General features: G+C 32.7%; 1 protein-coding gene across 7 annotated transcripts in view; it reads left to right on the top strand.

Moving 5' to 3' along the window:
• LOC140063609 (SWI/SNF-related matrix-associated actin-dependent regulator of chromatin subfamily A-like protein 1) overlaps positions 1 to 17661 on the top strand; it is a 40448-nt gene that overhangs the window by 19970 nt on the left and 2817 nt on the right. For 4 of the 7 annotated variants that reach the window (XM_072110025.1, XM_072110026.1, XM_072110023.1 and 1 more), the window contains exons 7-15: positions 1003 to 1068; positions 1675 to 1815; positions 5885 to 6088; positions 6797 to 6867; positions 6950 to 7049; positions 8342 to 8524; positions 9881 to 9981; positions 10142 to 10229; positions 12695 to 13035. In XM_072110025.1, the coding sequence (XP_071966126.1) occupies positions 1003 to 1068; positions 1675 to 1815; positions 5885 to 6088; positions 6797 to 6867; positions 6950 to 7049; positions 8342 to 8524; positions 9881 to 9981; positions 10142 to 10229; positions 12695 to 12964 (1224 nt within the window). In that variant the 3' untranslated portion in view covers positions 12965 to 13035. Of the gene's footprint in view, positions 1 to 1002; positions 1069 to 1674; positions 1816 to 5884; positions 6089 to 6796; positions 6868 to 6949; positions 7050 to 8341; positions 8525 to 9880; positions 9982 to 10141; positions 10230 to 11609; positions 11671 to 11867; positions 11950 to 12694; positions 13036 to 17661 lie in introns of those variants that run through there. The other 3 variants (XM_072110027.1, XM_072110028.1, XM_072110029.1) reach the window with 3 other exon arrangements.

Genomic DNA, 17661 nt, shown 5'->3' with positions numbered 1-17661 from the left:
ACAGATGCTTCCCTGCCACAGGGAAATTAGATTAGCTTGCTGCATCACCTATAGAAAATGGAATGCAAGGAGCTAGCAGAATATAGTCATTGACTGTAACAATCATAACTGCCATATGTATTATGTAAATACATTATAATTTATAAATCCAAAGGCAAATTACTGAAGAAATAACAATGCTGTGGGTATCCACTATCAGTGGCTGGATCTCAATGGAGATACAAAAAATGCGAAAACCTAAATCAAAACGATAAAGTAAAACAGCCAGAAAAGTTAGCAGAGCTTTCGGGATATATATATATATATCATTATAATTTATATCTATACATTTATCTACACATACACAAACTTAAAATCAACATTATATTTCAGTATACAAATATTCAATATTTCACTTACAAATTTGAGCTTCTTCAGCACGAATATACGATCAAATTATCCCGTGCTATTGTAATGCATTGGCTTCTACTTGGTCGATTCTTACCAAACAAAATGTCCGACGCCATTTATTAACCACATTGATTTTTACAATAAAAAAAAGCTACAAATTGTCACAATTCCCCAAAATCGCCCCCATAATAACAGCGGACCTGTAACAGGAAAACTTTAGCCAATTCAGCTTATTTCTATACTAAAACCGAAAAAAATAAAACCTGCTGCTATAAAAATGAAAAAAAAATATGATAAAACTATTATTGAATTTCGGCGGAATTCGGACTAGTAGAAATGTACAAAAATGTAATGAAAACAACTGGAAATCGGACGTTTTTAATCACGTTGCCTTAACTTGTCCTAATGTAAGATATGACAGACCATTGCACTGTACACATTTTTCCACAAGACGTATACAATCATAACATTTTTGCTTAAGTGACTGGTCAAATTAGTTACGCAGAGTCCTTGCACTGCATTCTAGTGATAACATATCTTAAATGACAACATTTTCATGCCCTTCCATAGTTTTTTAATTAGTTCTTCTATTTCGATTTCCTTTCTTGGTAGGATGAATCTCATTTCCTAAAAAACTTCAAAACTGCAAGAACGAAAGCTGCAATTCCGATACTGAAGGTTTGTTGCATGTTACCCCCTTATCCCCAAGGATAGTTTAATGACAATTATTAAGGAACTTTTACATAATTCATTTTCTTGTCAAAATATGTTACTTATTGAATGATATTGAATGAGCTTAAACAATACATGCTATTTAGTATTGCAGAAAATAACTTTAAAATGTTTTCATTAACATAGTCTAAATATCAGTTTGCCTATGGTAGTGATACTTGCATTTTACGTAGGTGAGGAAGACACATACACCAACAGTAGTATACTGTATGAAAATCCTGAGTGTCAAACAGTAGTTCCTAACTGTAATTAAAACTGTTTTACTGTGTATATCTCTAGGCTTAATTGACTGGTCTTTGTTTTAGGAGATCTGACTCCTCTGACTCACAGTTTCTATACGAGCAGTGCAATTAGATGTTTTCGTAGCATGCATGAGACACTTTTTTGCAAATTGTTGAATACATCTAGTCACACACTATGATATCAAAATAACAATTATGCCAATATATTGCTGTTGCAATTCAATTGTGTTCTCAGTATAATTCAACTTTTCCAATTTAATTCAATTACTGTAGTTGCTCACAGATACACATACATGTCTATTTTTTACAGAATGCAAATCGTGTGATTTTATTGTCTGGTACACCTGCTTTGTCGAGGCCTTGTGAGCTGTATGTTCAGATCAATGCAATTGACCCCACTCTGTTTCCTGTGTTCCATGAATTTGGACTTCGCTACTGTAATGCTTGTCAGGTAAGTTTCATAAATTGATCACAGTTGCTACCACATGAAATAAAAAAAATCATAAGTAGGTCCTTTATAATTTGATTGGAGGATTGTGTTCACATGATATTCAATATTACTCTATTTTTTATGTTATGTAAGTGCAAATTTGTACTTAATGCATTCACTCTTTTGAAATCTCATATGCAATCACAACCTTAAAATGTGGAATTTGAAAATAAAATATGGGTGATTCTTCAGTAAGTGTCTAATTTCAGGTTTATAAAAAATCGTTTTTTATTCGCATTTATAAATACATGGTTCCATGCTGCTGTCATATCCATCACATTTATGGAATATACAAAAATAGAAAAAATAACGGGTTAGGAATTATAAAATTATTTCCATTATTAATTCTTTGATACTACAGTATATACAGTATTTTTTTCTCGATTAATCAAAAAATGATTGTTTTAACATTTATTAGTATGATGTTATACGTTCAAAACCATTTACTATTCCAAAAAATAATAAATTTCAGAAAATAGTATGACTGTCAGTGATGTTTTACGAAATTCTGTTGAACTAATATTTCTAACCATTGACATAGTAGAAGAATATGGTTTATATTTCAATTATACCACATAATTGCGTTCATTACTGAAGGGCGTGTGGCGCAGTGTGTTGGACGTTGGACTACCGATCGTCAGACCTAGGTTCGAATCCAACTCTCGCCGCATTGCTTGTATCCGTAGGCAAGATACTTTACTTACGTTGCCTCTCTCCACCCAGGTGTATAAATGGGTACCCAGTTAGATCTAGACACAACTTTGCGCTGGTTACCGGCTGCATTATGGGAGTATGTTTCCATACGTGTTTGATCCCAAAAAATACTGGGGTAATAATGCTTGTAAAGCGCCTTTGAGCATGATTACTCATGAAAAGGACGCTATATAAATGTGGTATTATTATTATTATTATTATTATTATTACTGAAATATTTTAGGATTTAAAAGGATAAAATATCCATGTGACGGAGATGAAACCGTGACGGATATGACGAACCTCAAAAATCATGTGACGGATATGACGAACCTCAAAAATCATGTGACGGAAATTACTTCAAGATATAGTAGGCCTGTTAAGTGAACCAATCCTTCAAATTGTGATAAGGGTGTCAAACATATGAAATGGAAGGGTTGCACAAAATTTGGTCAGGGGAAAGCCGCCATTTTGGATTTCAAAATGGTGGACCCCAAATGTTCACTTTTCAGGTATATCTCTGCTAAAAAGGCACCTAGAGTTCTGATTTTAGGTGCAAATTATAAGGTAGTGGGGTCACCAAACATATTGGTATAACTAACATTTTGATTGCATGGCGACCATGTTTGATTTCAAAATGGCGGACCCCAAATGTTCACTTTTCAGGTATATCTCTGCTAAAAAGGCACCTAGAGTTCTGATTTTAGGTGCAAATTATATGGTAGTGGGGTCACCAAACATATTGGTATAACTAACATTTTGATTGCATGGCGACCATGTTTGATTTCAAAATGGCGGACCCCAAATTTTCACTTTTCAGGTATATCTCTGCTAAAAAGGCACCTAGAGTTCTGATTTTAGGTGCAAATTATATGGTAGTGGGGTCACCAAACATATTGTTATAACTAACATTTTGATTGCATGGCGGCCATGTTGGATTTCAAAGTTTCAAAATATTATCACAATTTGAAGGATTTGCCTAAAATATGCACCTTAACATGCCTACTAATATGATTTGAATATGTTTATTGACCAGAGTCACATAGATATACAATGTAATAACATAATAGAGATAAACAAAACAAAATGTACAACAAAAAAAGGCCCTGGCAATAACAAAAAGTCATATCCGTCACTGGCTGTCATCTCCGTCACAACAAAACATTGGGAAATGTGACGGAGCTGACCGTGACGAAGATTATGTATTTAGCTTAGAACAGCCCAGGATCACCCCGTAGGCATGTTTGACAGCGGAGACGGAGTACATACTTCTAGATACCGTTAATAAATTGTACTTCCAGTTGAAAAAAAATCAGAAATTATGATTATTTAATGAGTTCTATACCGTTCGGATATGACATTGAATAAAGGTACGCAACTGTAATTTTTCTAAAGCCTAGTTTTATTAGCTTTTTTCCTCTTTTATTGAAAATGATGTGCAGCTAGTTTTATTTCAATATCTTCGTATGTTTACAACGCACAATCAATTTTTTTCCCCGCCGTTTATTAAACTGTAGACGGCACATTTAAATTATGTGACGGATATGACACAAAAGTGCGGGACAAGCTTTTTCCAAACGAAAACTTAAAAGTTTGAGATATAATGTATGTAGAGATGTATTTTGAAGAATAAAATTGCATGATATCATGATTAACTAACTTTTTACAATATTTTTAATAACAAAAGTCCTGTTATGAAATATATACAGCGATCATAAAATTGAAGATGTACGATCGGGACATGAGGTTTTAGGGGGTTGCCTGAAACATTTTTATAAAAATGTTATTATCTTTGGTTTATGTAATTAATTATATTTACAATAATGATGATTATGATATAAGTCAAGTAAGAATTTTCAGTCTCTATCCCACCAAAGTATCGGGACACGATTTTAGGCACTTACCGAAGAATGACCCATATATAGTTTGAAATTTAAATAAATCGTATGTAATAAGAATATTGAGTTAAAGCCCGGCAAACACTAGAGCTATCGGCTGAGCCAACTGGTACGAGTAACACTTGGCTCACTAAAAAATGTGACGCAAACTATGATCACGTTCTATAGGACGCACACTAACCTTAAAGGTGCGCAATAATGAGAAAAAGTAATAATTTTTGTTATTAATTGCTGCCCAAATTAAATTACAATTACAAAAGATGTGGTTGAATTAGGGTAATGTATAACATGAAAAGGATTTTTTTTACTTACAAGACTTCTTGGATAAGACCTGAAACTAAACAGTATTCATGAGTCTCACCACTTATAGTTGGCGAAAAACATAAGAGGGTGGCACGTTTGGAAATGATATAGGCCTATGGCATTTTTTTGTCATTTTCTTTGATTGTAACATCTTTCTTGAGTTGGTAAAATTGTTTCACTTTTGTACTCACTAAACCGAGCACAGCCTTTAGATTTTTTAGACAACAGCTTTCTGTGACTGCATCTGCCGTTAAAGTAAATCTTTGTGAGAGGGTTGGATTACGGTACAGTTATTTTTTAATTTAAGATACAAACAGCATAATAATGAAAAGGAATGATTTCTTTTTTTACATAATTGCTGTAGTAATGATGTTAAATCACACAATCAACACAGTAGACACATATTAGTGCATCTTTTTCTATTTTGAAGGTTCGCCCAATAGGTCCAAATATATTATTTTAAAATTACTCCTGTAGTACTATTGAGTTAAATGCATAAGTTTCTATTAAACATGAATAGAAAGTAGTGCTTCTGCATCATTTGCCATTATTTTCGTGTTTCTATGATGTACCGTTCTGAGAAATCGGTCAGGGTCAAAAGTCAAATTTTAAATGGCCTCAAATCTTAAAATTTGCGAATTTTCGATACAGGTTTCCATACCAAATGTCATGCTTCTAATCAAATTTGAAGTATCAACCCTTTTTTAGAGCTAAGGAACCCCACTAACAGTGCATCTTTCGTAAGAGTACAGGTTTACCCTTGTGTTCTATCCATCTCAGCCTCTGTCACTTATCACTACATTGGGTTAACGACCCTACCAGTCCATCCATCCATTTTGTTGTAGAAACCATATGTTCCAATGGGACAAAATGCAATTAAACTACTAATACAAATAAAAAGGTGAATATTCATCTTTAACTGACAGTTTCATTTAAGTTTATCAGGCCAGTGATTCATCTTGGGAACAAATGCCATTGGTTCTTTACAGTGGAAAAGGAGTTGTTGCTAGCGAGTAGTATGCTACCACGGCAATTTCAAAGTTCCTTTAGTCAAAAATTTGGCAGTGACTATTTTCATCACTGTCTTTGATTGCATTGCCTTTTAACACCAACAACATATTTTTACTTCAATGTAGAACAAATGGGGCTGGGATTATACTGGCTCTTCCAACATGACAGAACTTCAACTGCTTCTAGAGGAAGGTATAATGATTAGAAGGACTAAGAAGCAGGTTCTGTCACAGCTACCATCTAAGTCAAGACAAGTTGTTATACTGGATCCAGCATTAGTTAACACTCATAGAAGGAGTTTGCAGATTTCATCAAAGGAAATATCTAAGGTGCATTAAGTTGAAAATTTTAAAAATACATAATTGTATTTTATTGGGAAAAAAAGGGAGTATTTTCAAAATACACAAGGAATATAATAGTAGGAACCTCTGGCTGAATTATGAATTATATTGACAAAGCCCTGTAATATTAGTAAATAAACAATGCAATCTATGTCTACAGTAAAGAATTATTAATATTCTTTACTCCATGGTCTACAAAGCCCCTTTCACACAGAGCTGTAAGACGGTAATATTGCGGCAATTTAAGAATGCTGGCCTATGTGTGAAAAGGTTAAACCCCCTTAATGCCGGTTCCGGTGAATTGCACTTTATATTATTCTTTGCTCAGAGTCTAGTAGCACCTGATGTAGAGTGATTTTTATAACCTTCATGAAACAGTCTGTAATAATAATGTTAATCTTGTAATTGGGGTCATACTAATCTACACCTGGTAATAATAACAACTAGAAAGCCACTCCGAGAGTGCATACCTCCGCCTACTGTAAAATTCTCCTACATAAAATTTCTCCGTGAAAAAATAAATATTTATATATATTTGCGTATGTCTTAATGCTGTTTCTGATTTAGGATGAATAAATTATTATTAATATTATAAAATGTCTTTTGAAGAAACTCTATGAAATGAGTAAACGGTTAGCAGTTCAAATTTTTTTAATGAATAATTCTAAGTGATGGTATTGTTTTCTTCACTTTTAGAATGCAAATGATAGGTCAGCTCTCTTACAATACTTCAATGGAACGGGACTGGCCAAGATAAAGGCTATCAAGTTAGTATAAATACAATTGCACGTTTGACAAAAGTACCCTACTTAATAATATTGTACACACTTGTTTTGGGCTTTTTTTAAGGGATTATGTTGTAGATTTGTTAGAATGTGGCTGCAAGTTCTTGGTATTTGCTCATCATCAGACAGTGCTTGATATGTTATGCGATGTACTTACAGATAAGGTATGCTAAAATTTAAAAATTTACAAATAAAAAAAGTAATATAATTGGTTATCTGCACTTGGCGGATAACGCCTTGCTATTGTCAGGATCTTTTTTTTCCCCTATCTTCTTTTCACGAATTTTGTCCGCAGGTTATCTCTAATTCTAAGATTGTATAACTTTATCAGAAGATTGAACTATATCTGTAGATGTGCAAGAAATGTCACAAGTTATACTCGATTTTATAAATTTCACGTATTTAACATATAGATCGAAAACCATATAACAATGAACAAGCAAATAACAAATTGACAATAGCATTTACAAACAAAAGGTATCGCATTATAATAACTCATGTCAATCAGATAGACAAGATAGTTCTCAATTCCTAAATGATAAATTAATTCCAATTAATTGGGTTGGAGAGTTCCAAGTTTAAAAATTATAGTGTATACTGTATAGAGTATTACAGTGCTGACGTCACGACGGTAGGTGGCGCTGCGTGGTTGCTAGCGCAACCAAAAATGCGTTCAACCTGCCTGAGTGACTCCAAGGTTTGGAATAGGCTTATTGAAGTAGCCATTTTAAAACTTAGTAATTTTCAATAAAAACAAACTAAAATTTCAAAAGATAACTAACTAAATATTTGTTTTTAATAATCTATTTATTCTTCAACTACAGTTTAAGTTAAAAAAAATCAAGCTATTAAGATACATAATTTGATAGAAATACAGATCTTTACATAGTAGCATTGAACGCATTTTTTGGTTGGCTAGCAACCATGCAGCGCCCTCTATCCTTGTGACGTCACACCGTGATACTCTATATACTCAGACACAAAATAGAGGGCACACTAACATTTAATTTTCTTCCGGTCACAATGGCATAATCGTTTCTGTGCGCAATATTCTAGCGTATGATGTTCACTCAGCGGATAACCTAACTCATCCATAATTACGAGTTCAAATCTAGTTTAAATTACTTTTTTTAAGAGAGAGTCTGTGGGGTTTTTTTGTTATAAATTTTTCCTGGGAAGGTTTTAAACTACATTTCAACAGTATCTGCCATCTTGGATCCAATATAGAGGCCAAAATAACCTACTTTTCCTCAATGGATTATTAAAATATACTGACAAGATTTTAAAACATTTGAAACCTGCCCTGAGGTGAGTATCTTTGCCAGTAGTATAAAAAAAATGATCAGCTAGTGATTTTTTAATGAATTATTTAATAATTTTATATTGTACACTCTTTTATTATTGTAATCTTACTTTCTATTATTAACAAAATTATTATACTGTATTATCAATTCAGAAAATAAAACATATACGCATTGATGGATCAACAAATGTTGAAAAACGACAAGAGAATTGCCACACGTTCCAGAGTAACAAAGAATGTGTGGCGGCAGTATTATCAATTACTGCAGCTAATGCTGGTCTTACACTCACTGCTGCATCACTCGTCATTTTTGCTGAACTTTTCTGGAACCCTGGTGTAAGTTTACATAATGTTTTTAAAGTACCTAATTTCTTTCTTGCAACTGAACAGAACTAAACTAAACTGAAAAGATCCAGTGTGTGAGCGCTTAATGTTGACATGAAAATGTAACTGAAGACAAGTAAGTGTATATATGCATAATATATATCACCCAAAATTAAGTAGATAGGGAATTGAAGAACGTGAACGATTATTTCAAGGCAAACAAACTTTCAATAAATATTAACAAATGCCATTTTATGCTTTTTGGTTTTCGACACCAAGATTTGATTAACGACACTCATAATGTTTACCTTGCTGCCCACAAAATTCCTATTGTTAAGCGTACCAAATTTCTTGGAGTAGAAATAGACAAAGAACTAAACTTCAAACACCACATTAAAGAAATCGAAACAAAAATTTCGAAAAATATTGGAATTTTATATCGTCTTTCATTTTACTTACCCAAAGAAGTCCTTCGCATGATATATTGTTCACTTGTTTTACCTTTTATTTCTTACTGTAATATTGTCTGGGCAAACAACTATGTCTCAAACCTCAACAACATTTTTATTCTCCAAAAAAAAGCTATTCGGCACCTCTCTGGTGCATCACGCCTAGATCACACTAGTGAGCTTTTCTCTGACCGTAAATTATTAACTGTCCGATCCAAAACATCAATACCCTCCAACAATGCACCTTCGTCTATGAACATGTCAACTGTCTACTTCCAACTAAACTTTCTTGCAGCTTTATAAAAAATAATAGTTTTCATACCCATAAAACTAGATCCTCCTGTAACCTCCACCCGCCCTTTACCAAATTAACATTAATGCAACATAATATTCTACTCCATAAATAACTTATAATAATAAATAAGTGAACAAATTTATTCTGGTTTTTCTGTGCTTCCATAGTATTTTATTTTTATTAACTTGTCATTGTCTTGCATTACCTGTTTGTTTGTCTTGTTTTGTTTTCTGTTTGTTCAAACTTCAAAATGATTACAACTTCTTAACTGGCTACCCGTCACAAGTTTTTTTGGAGGAAAACCTCCAAATGTTATTACTTTCTGGGGGGTTTGCCTCTTAATTATTTATATTTAAATTGTTATTTTGTTTACTTTGAAAGATAAGAAATAAATGTTATTATGAATGGGTGAATGAAGTTGCTTTCAGTGCCAACACAAGCCCACATTTCATTAATTCATACAGGTGCTTTTTGTTTTAAATGTTGTGTGTCACTACACCATGCCAATGTATATGTTGTACTGCTAAGGAAATTTACATCGTACTGTATATGGCAAACCTTACTTTACTAGTGTGTTGTTTTGATATACAAACCATTGTCATTGTTAACACTATTTTCTTGTAGATCTTGATGCAAGCAGAGGATAGAGTACATCGCATTGGTCAGAAAGAGTCTGTCACAATACGCTATCTTGTCGCAAAGGACACAGCAGATGACTATATTTGGTAATGAGAATCACTGTACATTTTTGTTTTAATTAATAAACAGAAAATTGCCATTAGATTTAATACTGCATTTACTTATTTAGTTGCTCTTGAATATAGAATTTATTAAATCTTGGGAATACAAATACATTTTAACCATATTGGTTTTCATTTCACATAGGCCTCTAATACAGGAGAAGCTAAATATTCTTGGAAAAGCAGGACTTGCAAAGGACAACTTTACAAATGCTGAAACAACAAATTTCAAGGTACTATAAATATTTCACTTTAAAAAAAAATCATATTTAACCAATGCATATTATACACCTAACAATAATTTCTAAGACTTTTTTTTTTTGGTAGACAAGACCACCCTATTATTAATTTTTAATTGCATGCATAGGAACTCTTCTAATCATTTTAGTGTGTGTTTTTGTGTATGTATGTGGTCAAAGTATTAACATTTTCCGACATTTGGTTTTTGGTTCGCTGTGGCGACGATGTGATACCATTTTATAGCAGTTATTGATTTGAAAAAATCCTAAATATAGTCTTCCAATCGTATGTCTAATCACATGGCTATAAATCAAAAGCATAGATGTATACGACAGGGTTGAAGAACGACGGCCCTGGACGTTTCGGCCCACTTATATTTATAAAATGCAGACAGTGTATTGCTGTTTATTTTATGATGCAATTATTATTTATTAGCAAGTGGTTTTCAATACTTGTTTTTATAACGTACCTATCTTTAACGAGAATCTAGACTAAGATCTCCAATTTTGGACGTGGAATAGAACAATCATGATCAGCCTAGCCTTGTGTTGTGCGTGTAACAAAAATGAATGCGCAAAACTCACATAATGCATTGTACTCTTGTTGACGTAATTAAAAACTTATAATAATATAATATTTACTGGCTATCATGTGACCCACAATCCTCCAATCAAATGACAGAAATCTACTTAGTCTTTAGTCAGTTGGAAGTATATTGATAATGTGGAGCTGTCAGGTTGTTGAATAAGATAATAATAATAATTTAACTAGATTTGAACTAGTCACTTTGACGAGTTAGTTATCCGCACAACAAACGCCGTGTGCACATCATACGTTGGAATTTTGCACACAGAAAAAGATTATGGCATTATGACCTGAACTGAAGAATATGATATGTTGTTAGTGCTGAATTCTGTCAATTTTGTGTCGTATAGTATATACAGTATAAACAGTATAATCTGTATACATATCACATACAGTGTAGAATAGGTGAAATTACGGGACACGCCGTTTATTCATATTTTTAACATGGCGACGGTATCAAAATGACACACTAAGATAGCAATTTCGGAAGGAAATTATAAAAGCAACCACATATAAAATTTAAATACGTAAAATATAGATGCGCGCTCTTTTAAATGTGATGAACTATTACGCAAAATATGAAATTACGACTTTTTTTATTCAGCTGGCCATATGATGACGTCACAACATCCGATTGGCAAAATGTTCACATGAATTCGTATCTACAATCCAATAGCTTCCAGAAAACGTTGTAATCATGATTATCACTTTTTATTCTGACGAGCTATAACAGATTAAAATTTACTGTAAAGATGAAAATATGTGACCCAGGTTATTTACATTTTTAGACATGATGACGTCATAAAAATTAAAATATTTTTAACTCATGCGAAAGACAGTTGATTGACCTAGACAATATCAAAATTGGGATGAAAATGGAAAAAGGATTGGCAAAATGTTCACATGATTCGTATCTACAATCCAATAGCTTCTAGAAAACGTTTAATGATTATCACTTTTTATTCTGATGAGCTATAACCGATTGAAATTTACTGTAATTTACTGTAAAGATGAAAATAATTGACCCACGTTATTTACATTTTTAGACATGATGACGTCATAAAAATTAAAATATTTTTAACTCATGCGAAAGACAGTTGATTGACCTAGACAATATCAAAATCGGGATGAAAATGGAAAAAGGATAAGTGGAGATGCGCTCTATTAACTGTGATGAGCTATGACGAAAGATACAAACATCCTATATTTTATATTCACGTGGCCATATGATGACGTCACAATGTACGGTTAGCCATATTAATGCATGATCCGATATCTACAACTCATCAACTTCCAGAATATTATGTAATAAAAATAACTTTCATTGTTTAGTTTAGAAACTACGACTGTTTGACAATTTTTTAAATTTTTTCTTCAAAAACGCCATTTTAAGTCGAAATTGTTTAAAAGTTGGTAAAATTACTGGAAAAGGCTGGAAAAACCGAAATCACTCGAAAAAATAATGTTTTTAACATGCTTAAAATGACATGAAACGTGTAGAAAGTTGATTAGAAATTGTTTTTTCGCATAACTTTGTGTAAAACACGGAAAGTTAGCGCATAATATAAATGAAACTTTTGTAAAGTTTCAATTTAAAATGTTATTTGGTGGTATGTTGTCACGTTGCGCAATTGTACACATGCTGAAAAGGTTCGCTGCACAACTTCATATGAATGACGATATGTTGAGAAAGTTACGAAATGTTATGTTTGTAAGTTTTACAGATACGTGTGACACAAAAATTACAGAAAGAAATAAGAAAAAAATGATGATGATGATGTTGATTTCGTACAATCACAAGGAGTTATCCTGCAACTTCGTTGCGGATAACTAACTAGAGACAAATGGCTTTTCTTGCTTTGTGTTTTTTCAGGATCCAAGACAAAGGGATATTTTATCATATTTTGAACAGGTCTTCATCGAGGAAGATCCAGATGATGACACACTGAAATGTATCACTGAAATGGAAGATGAGGCAAATTCTCAACAAGAAAGTGCAAATGATGATACAAAGTGTGTTTATTTAAATGAGAATAAAAGTCATAAACGCAAAGCATCTCAGAATGTGGACATTTATGGAAGTGTAGTTCAGGCTGCACATGGTATGACAGACTCTAAACAGAAGAAACTAAAAAGTTCCTGATGTTTTAGTGTCAATACAAGAAACTCAATGATATTGTATGAATTTTGTGTATATTTGATATATTGGTAACAGTAAATAAAATGATTTTTTTTTTCTAATTGATTTCAAATTTTTTTTAATGTTCTTCTGTAAACATCGCAGTTAAAAACTACCTGAGACAACAATCAAAGAGATTGGAAACGCTTGTCTCTACTTATTTCGTCTTAGTATTTTCATTGTTATGTAAATTAAGTGTGCGCTCGACGGAGATCGCTTCGCAATATACGAGACAGTAACAGTTTACCAGATTTCCTGCAGCAAATTACACTTAATTTGAACTTCAAATTATATTTTTAGGATATTAAAAGGTAAGAGTTTTAAATAATGTTTGGTATTTAACTGTTTTTTAAAAGAAAAATTAATCTTGTTTTAGTAGAACTTGGTCTGCAAAGTAGGGTAGTTCTAGACTCGTAGACAACCGTAGATGGACTACCTCATCTTCTAGACTGGGTTAGTGTGTCGTTGTCGGAACGGCTACTAAAAACACCAGTTTTTGAGAGCATTGCAATTTTACTAAAAGACACTCTTGTGTAATTAATGAGTTTTATTATGATAGAATAACTATTTTTCTGTGGTATGATGTACAATTTATTAGGAAAAAGTAATGTTTAATATGTAATTAAGTATGATGATTTTACTGGTTTTTTAAAGTTTTCGCTAAATACGCTAAATACACAATCGTAATTGTGTCACATTTGGAACAAAAAAATCTTTATCTTATTTATGATATTGTATCACTTACTTACCTTTTAATGATAGTTAAATATATAAATGTTGGTATATGCGTGTATTTTTTAATCATTTGAAAAAGAAATACACTATGTATTTATATATATTTTCCTTAGAGTAGGCCCAATGTCATCGCATGGCCTTATTTAGCCAGGGCTAGTCACAGGGATTCATATGCATTCATTAGCGTAATTTCGCCTAAATTAAGTCTAGGCTAGCTTTTACCTTGTCAAGGGGAGGGAAGGGTGAGGGGATTATATTGCTTAGTGGGGCTTTTAGTGTTTCTTGCCTAGAAGTAAGTGCCTGAAATGCATGTACAGAAATCCGTGCAAACCAATGATCAATGTTTTCTTTTATTTATAACAGATCATGACAAGAAAAAAAAGAAAAGCATTAATTGGTAGACGATACAAATATTGTGTTAATGGTCTTCCATCTCAACGAAAACCACTCACTCGTCAGCAAGTTAAGCATTGTGACTTCACTGGAAATTTTGCAAATTGTGATTGTGTTGTTCATAGTGTACACAATGAACCACTGCTTGAAGTACATAGGTTGTGTAAAAAGATTGTATAAAGTATTTAATCATTATAGTGTGGTTATAAATGAGTGTTTCTGTTTGTATTGCAGGAACATAAGGAACCAATTGAGAGTTATTTAGTACTTGGATCTTCATTGACAAAACTTGAGACAGAAGATAACATCAATTATGTGACATACCAGCAGTTGCAATTTGATTGCACAAGGAAACAAGAAAAGCTGAATAACATTGGTTTTGAAGTAATTAAGGCAACTAGTGATCTGACACTCATTCAGTTCTATGAGAAACGTTTTTTTTTCTGTTAAGATGGCAGTTAATATTGACAAAAACTTTAATATAACCGTAATCGTTCATAACAAGCGCTTATCTGATAATAATGCAATATTTGAAAGTATACGGAAGGTGCACGTGTTTAATGATTTATTCATGTTTTTAAAATTCTTGTTTGATAAATATACTGTGTGCATAGGAAATCCTGACTTTAACTGCATTGCAGGAAAACATGACTGTGAAGCAGAATACACACAAACAATCCGAACTGATCACTGCTTCCTTTTAACTACTTTAACAAACAGGTGCCCCCCATTGTGCAACATACAGACAATCATTGCGAAAATCTATGAAACACAATCAGTCATTTGAAGTTTTATTGTCATCTAAAAGGCCTAATTCCAGTTTAAAGATGTATTGTCCCTTTAAACACAAAAAAAATGAAGGTCAAAATATTCTAAATTTAAAGTGGCCATATCAAAGTAATATTAAAGTTATCCACTTTAAGTCGAAAATTTGAGCCAAAAACAACAAGTTTACGTAATTAAAAGGTAAATTAGTTTGATTACATTTCATCTGGAAAATCCTTGTCAAGGGGAGGGAAGGGTGAGGGGATTATATTGCTTAGTGGGGCTTTTAGTGTTTCTTGCCTAGAAGTAAGTGCCTGAAATGCATGTACAGAAATCCGTGCAAACCAATGATCAATGTTTTCTTTTATTTATAACAGATCATGACAAGAAAAAAAAGAAAAGCATTAATTGGTAGACGATACAAATATTGTGTTAATGGTCTTCCATCTCAACGAAAACCACTCACTCGTCAGCAAGTTAAGCATTGTGACTTCACTGGAAATTTTGCAAATTGTGATTGTGTTGTTCATAGTGTACACAATGAACCACTGCTTGAAGTACATAGGTTGTGTAAAAAGATTGTATAAAGTATTTAATCATTATAGTGTGGTTATAAATGAGTGTTTCTGTTTGTATTGCAGGAACATAAGGAACCAATTGAGAGTTATTTAGTACTTGGATCTTCATTGACAAAACTTGAGACAGAAGATAACATCAATTATGTGACATACCAGCAGTTGCAATTTGATTGCACAAGGAAACAAGAAAAGCTGAATAACATTGGTTTTGAAGTAATTAAGGCAACTAGTGATCTGACACTCATTCAGTTCTATGAGAAACGTTTTTTTTTCTGTTAAGATGGCAGTTAATATTGACAAAAACTTTAATATAACCGTAATCGTTCATAACAAGCGCTTATCTGATAATAATGCAATATTTGAAAGTATACGGAAGGTGCACGTGTTTAATGATTTATTCATGTTTTTAAAATTCTTGTTTGATAAATATACTGTGTGCATAGGAAATCCTGACTTTAACTGCATTGCAGGAAAACATGAATGTGAAGCAGAATACACACAAACAATCCGAACTGATCACTGCTTCCTTTTAACTACTTTAACAAACAGGTGCCCCCCATTGTGCAACATACAGACAATCATTGCGAAAATCTATGAAACACAATCAGTCATTTGAACTTCAACTGTATATCAAGCACTGAGAGAAACTGGTTTTATAAGTTTACCAAGTGAAAGAACATCATATGATTATAGCCACGTCATTGATAGTAAATTAGGTTACCAGAAAGAAGTTTTAGAAATGCTACATGAGGAGGCTAAAAGAAAAGGACTCTTTACTGAAGAATAGCGATCATATGTTGGAATTTTACAGGATGAAATTAAAATAAAAGAAGACTTGGTATATTCTGCCTCCACTAATGAATTGATTGGATTTACAAATTTAGATAACATAAGATTGAAAATAAGAAAAATGAAATCACCAATGAGATGGCAAAAAGTGCATTAGTTATTATGGTACGAGGGGCAACAAGTAACTTAAAATTTCCATTGGCAGTTTTTGCAACAAATGGACTACGTTCTGAAGATCTCCACACAATTTTATGGAGAGCCATTAATTGAACTACTTGAAATAGATGTTGGACTCAAAGTTTTGTATCTTACATGTGATGGTGCTAGCCAGAATAGATCATTTTTTGATTCTCATGGGCTTAAAAACAAGTTTAGTTGTCCAAATCGGAATCTATATTTTATTTCAGATGTCCCTCATCTGCTAAAAACAGCTAGAAATTGTTTTTCAAATTCTGGTAGTCACAAAAAATCAAGAAATCTGTGGAAAGGTGGACAGAACATTTCATGGATGAGTTTAGTTCAACTGTTTGAAGAACACACAGAAGGAAAATTGTATAAAAAAACAAAACTAACAAGAGCACATATTGACCTCACCCCTTTCAGTGTGATGAAAGTCAATTTAGCTGCTCAAGTTTTCAGTAACAGAGTTGCACAGCACATGAAAGAAGTATATGGTGACAGTGCAAGAGAAACAATCACCTTCATAACTCACATGAATCGCTTTTTTGATTGCTTAAATACAAGAAACAATAACGCCGGTAAGTTATCCAGAAACACAGACATCCATGATCCAAGACTTTCATATTTAGAGACAGAGTTTTTAGGATACCTTGAGCAATGGGAAAATGATGTAAAAGAACGAGTAGGAAAATTTGCTGATGCAGAAAGAAAGCGTATGTTACTAAGTCAGCAAACCATACATGGCTTTCATATCACCATTAATTCTATTGTAGCATGTGTTCGTTATTTGTTGGGAAAAGGAGCCAAATTTGTAAATACGTGTGTGTTTAATCAAGATGTACTCGAACAGCACTTTGGACATTATAGACACAAACAGGGAGCAGGTGACAATACAACAATTGATAATGTTCGACATACATTAAATACACTTAGGGTTGTTGGGTCAGCAGCAGTTGCACCAATAAGAGGCAACACTAAGCGAATTATGTCTGAATTGGACAAAGAAAATTTAAACATTCCACTTAAACGCAGAGTAAAAAAGTCTTAATAGCATTTTATAATAGTAAATTTGACTTTTTTTTTATTTTGCACAAAACATTTACAGTACTCCAGTTAATAAATTACAGCATATAGCTTATTTTTTATTTTACTTGTTTAATTCTTTTACTGTAGTTCTTTTCTTAATGCTTTTTTAGTTCCGGCAGCAAGTTTTTGTTGCTT

Source organism: Antedon mediterranea, chromosome 1 (genome assembly GCF_964355755.1).
Source record: "Antedon mediterranea chromosome 1, ecAntMedi1.1, whole genome shotgun sequence".
Lineage (NCBI taxonomy): Eukaryota > Metazoa > Echinodermata > Crinoidea > Comatulida > Antedonidae > Antedon > Antedon mediterranea.
This window is presented reverse-complemented; position numbering and strand designations above follow the sequence as displayed.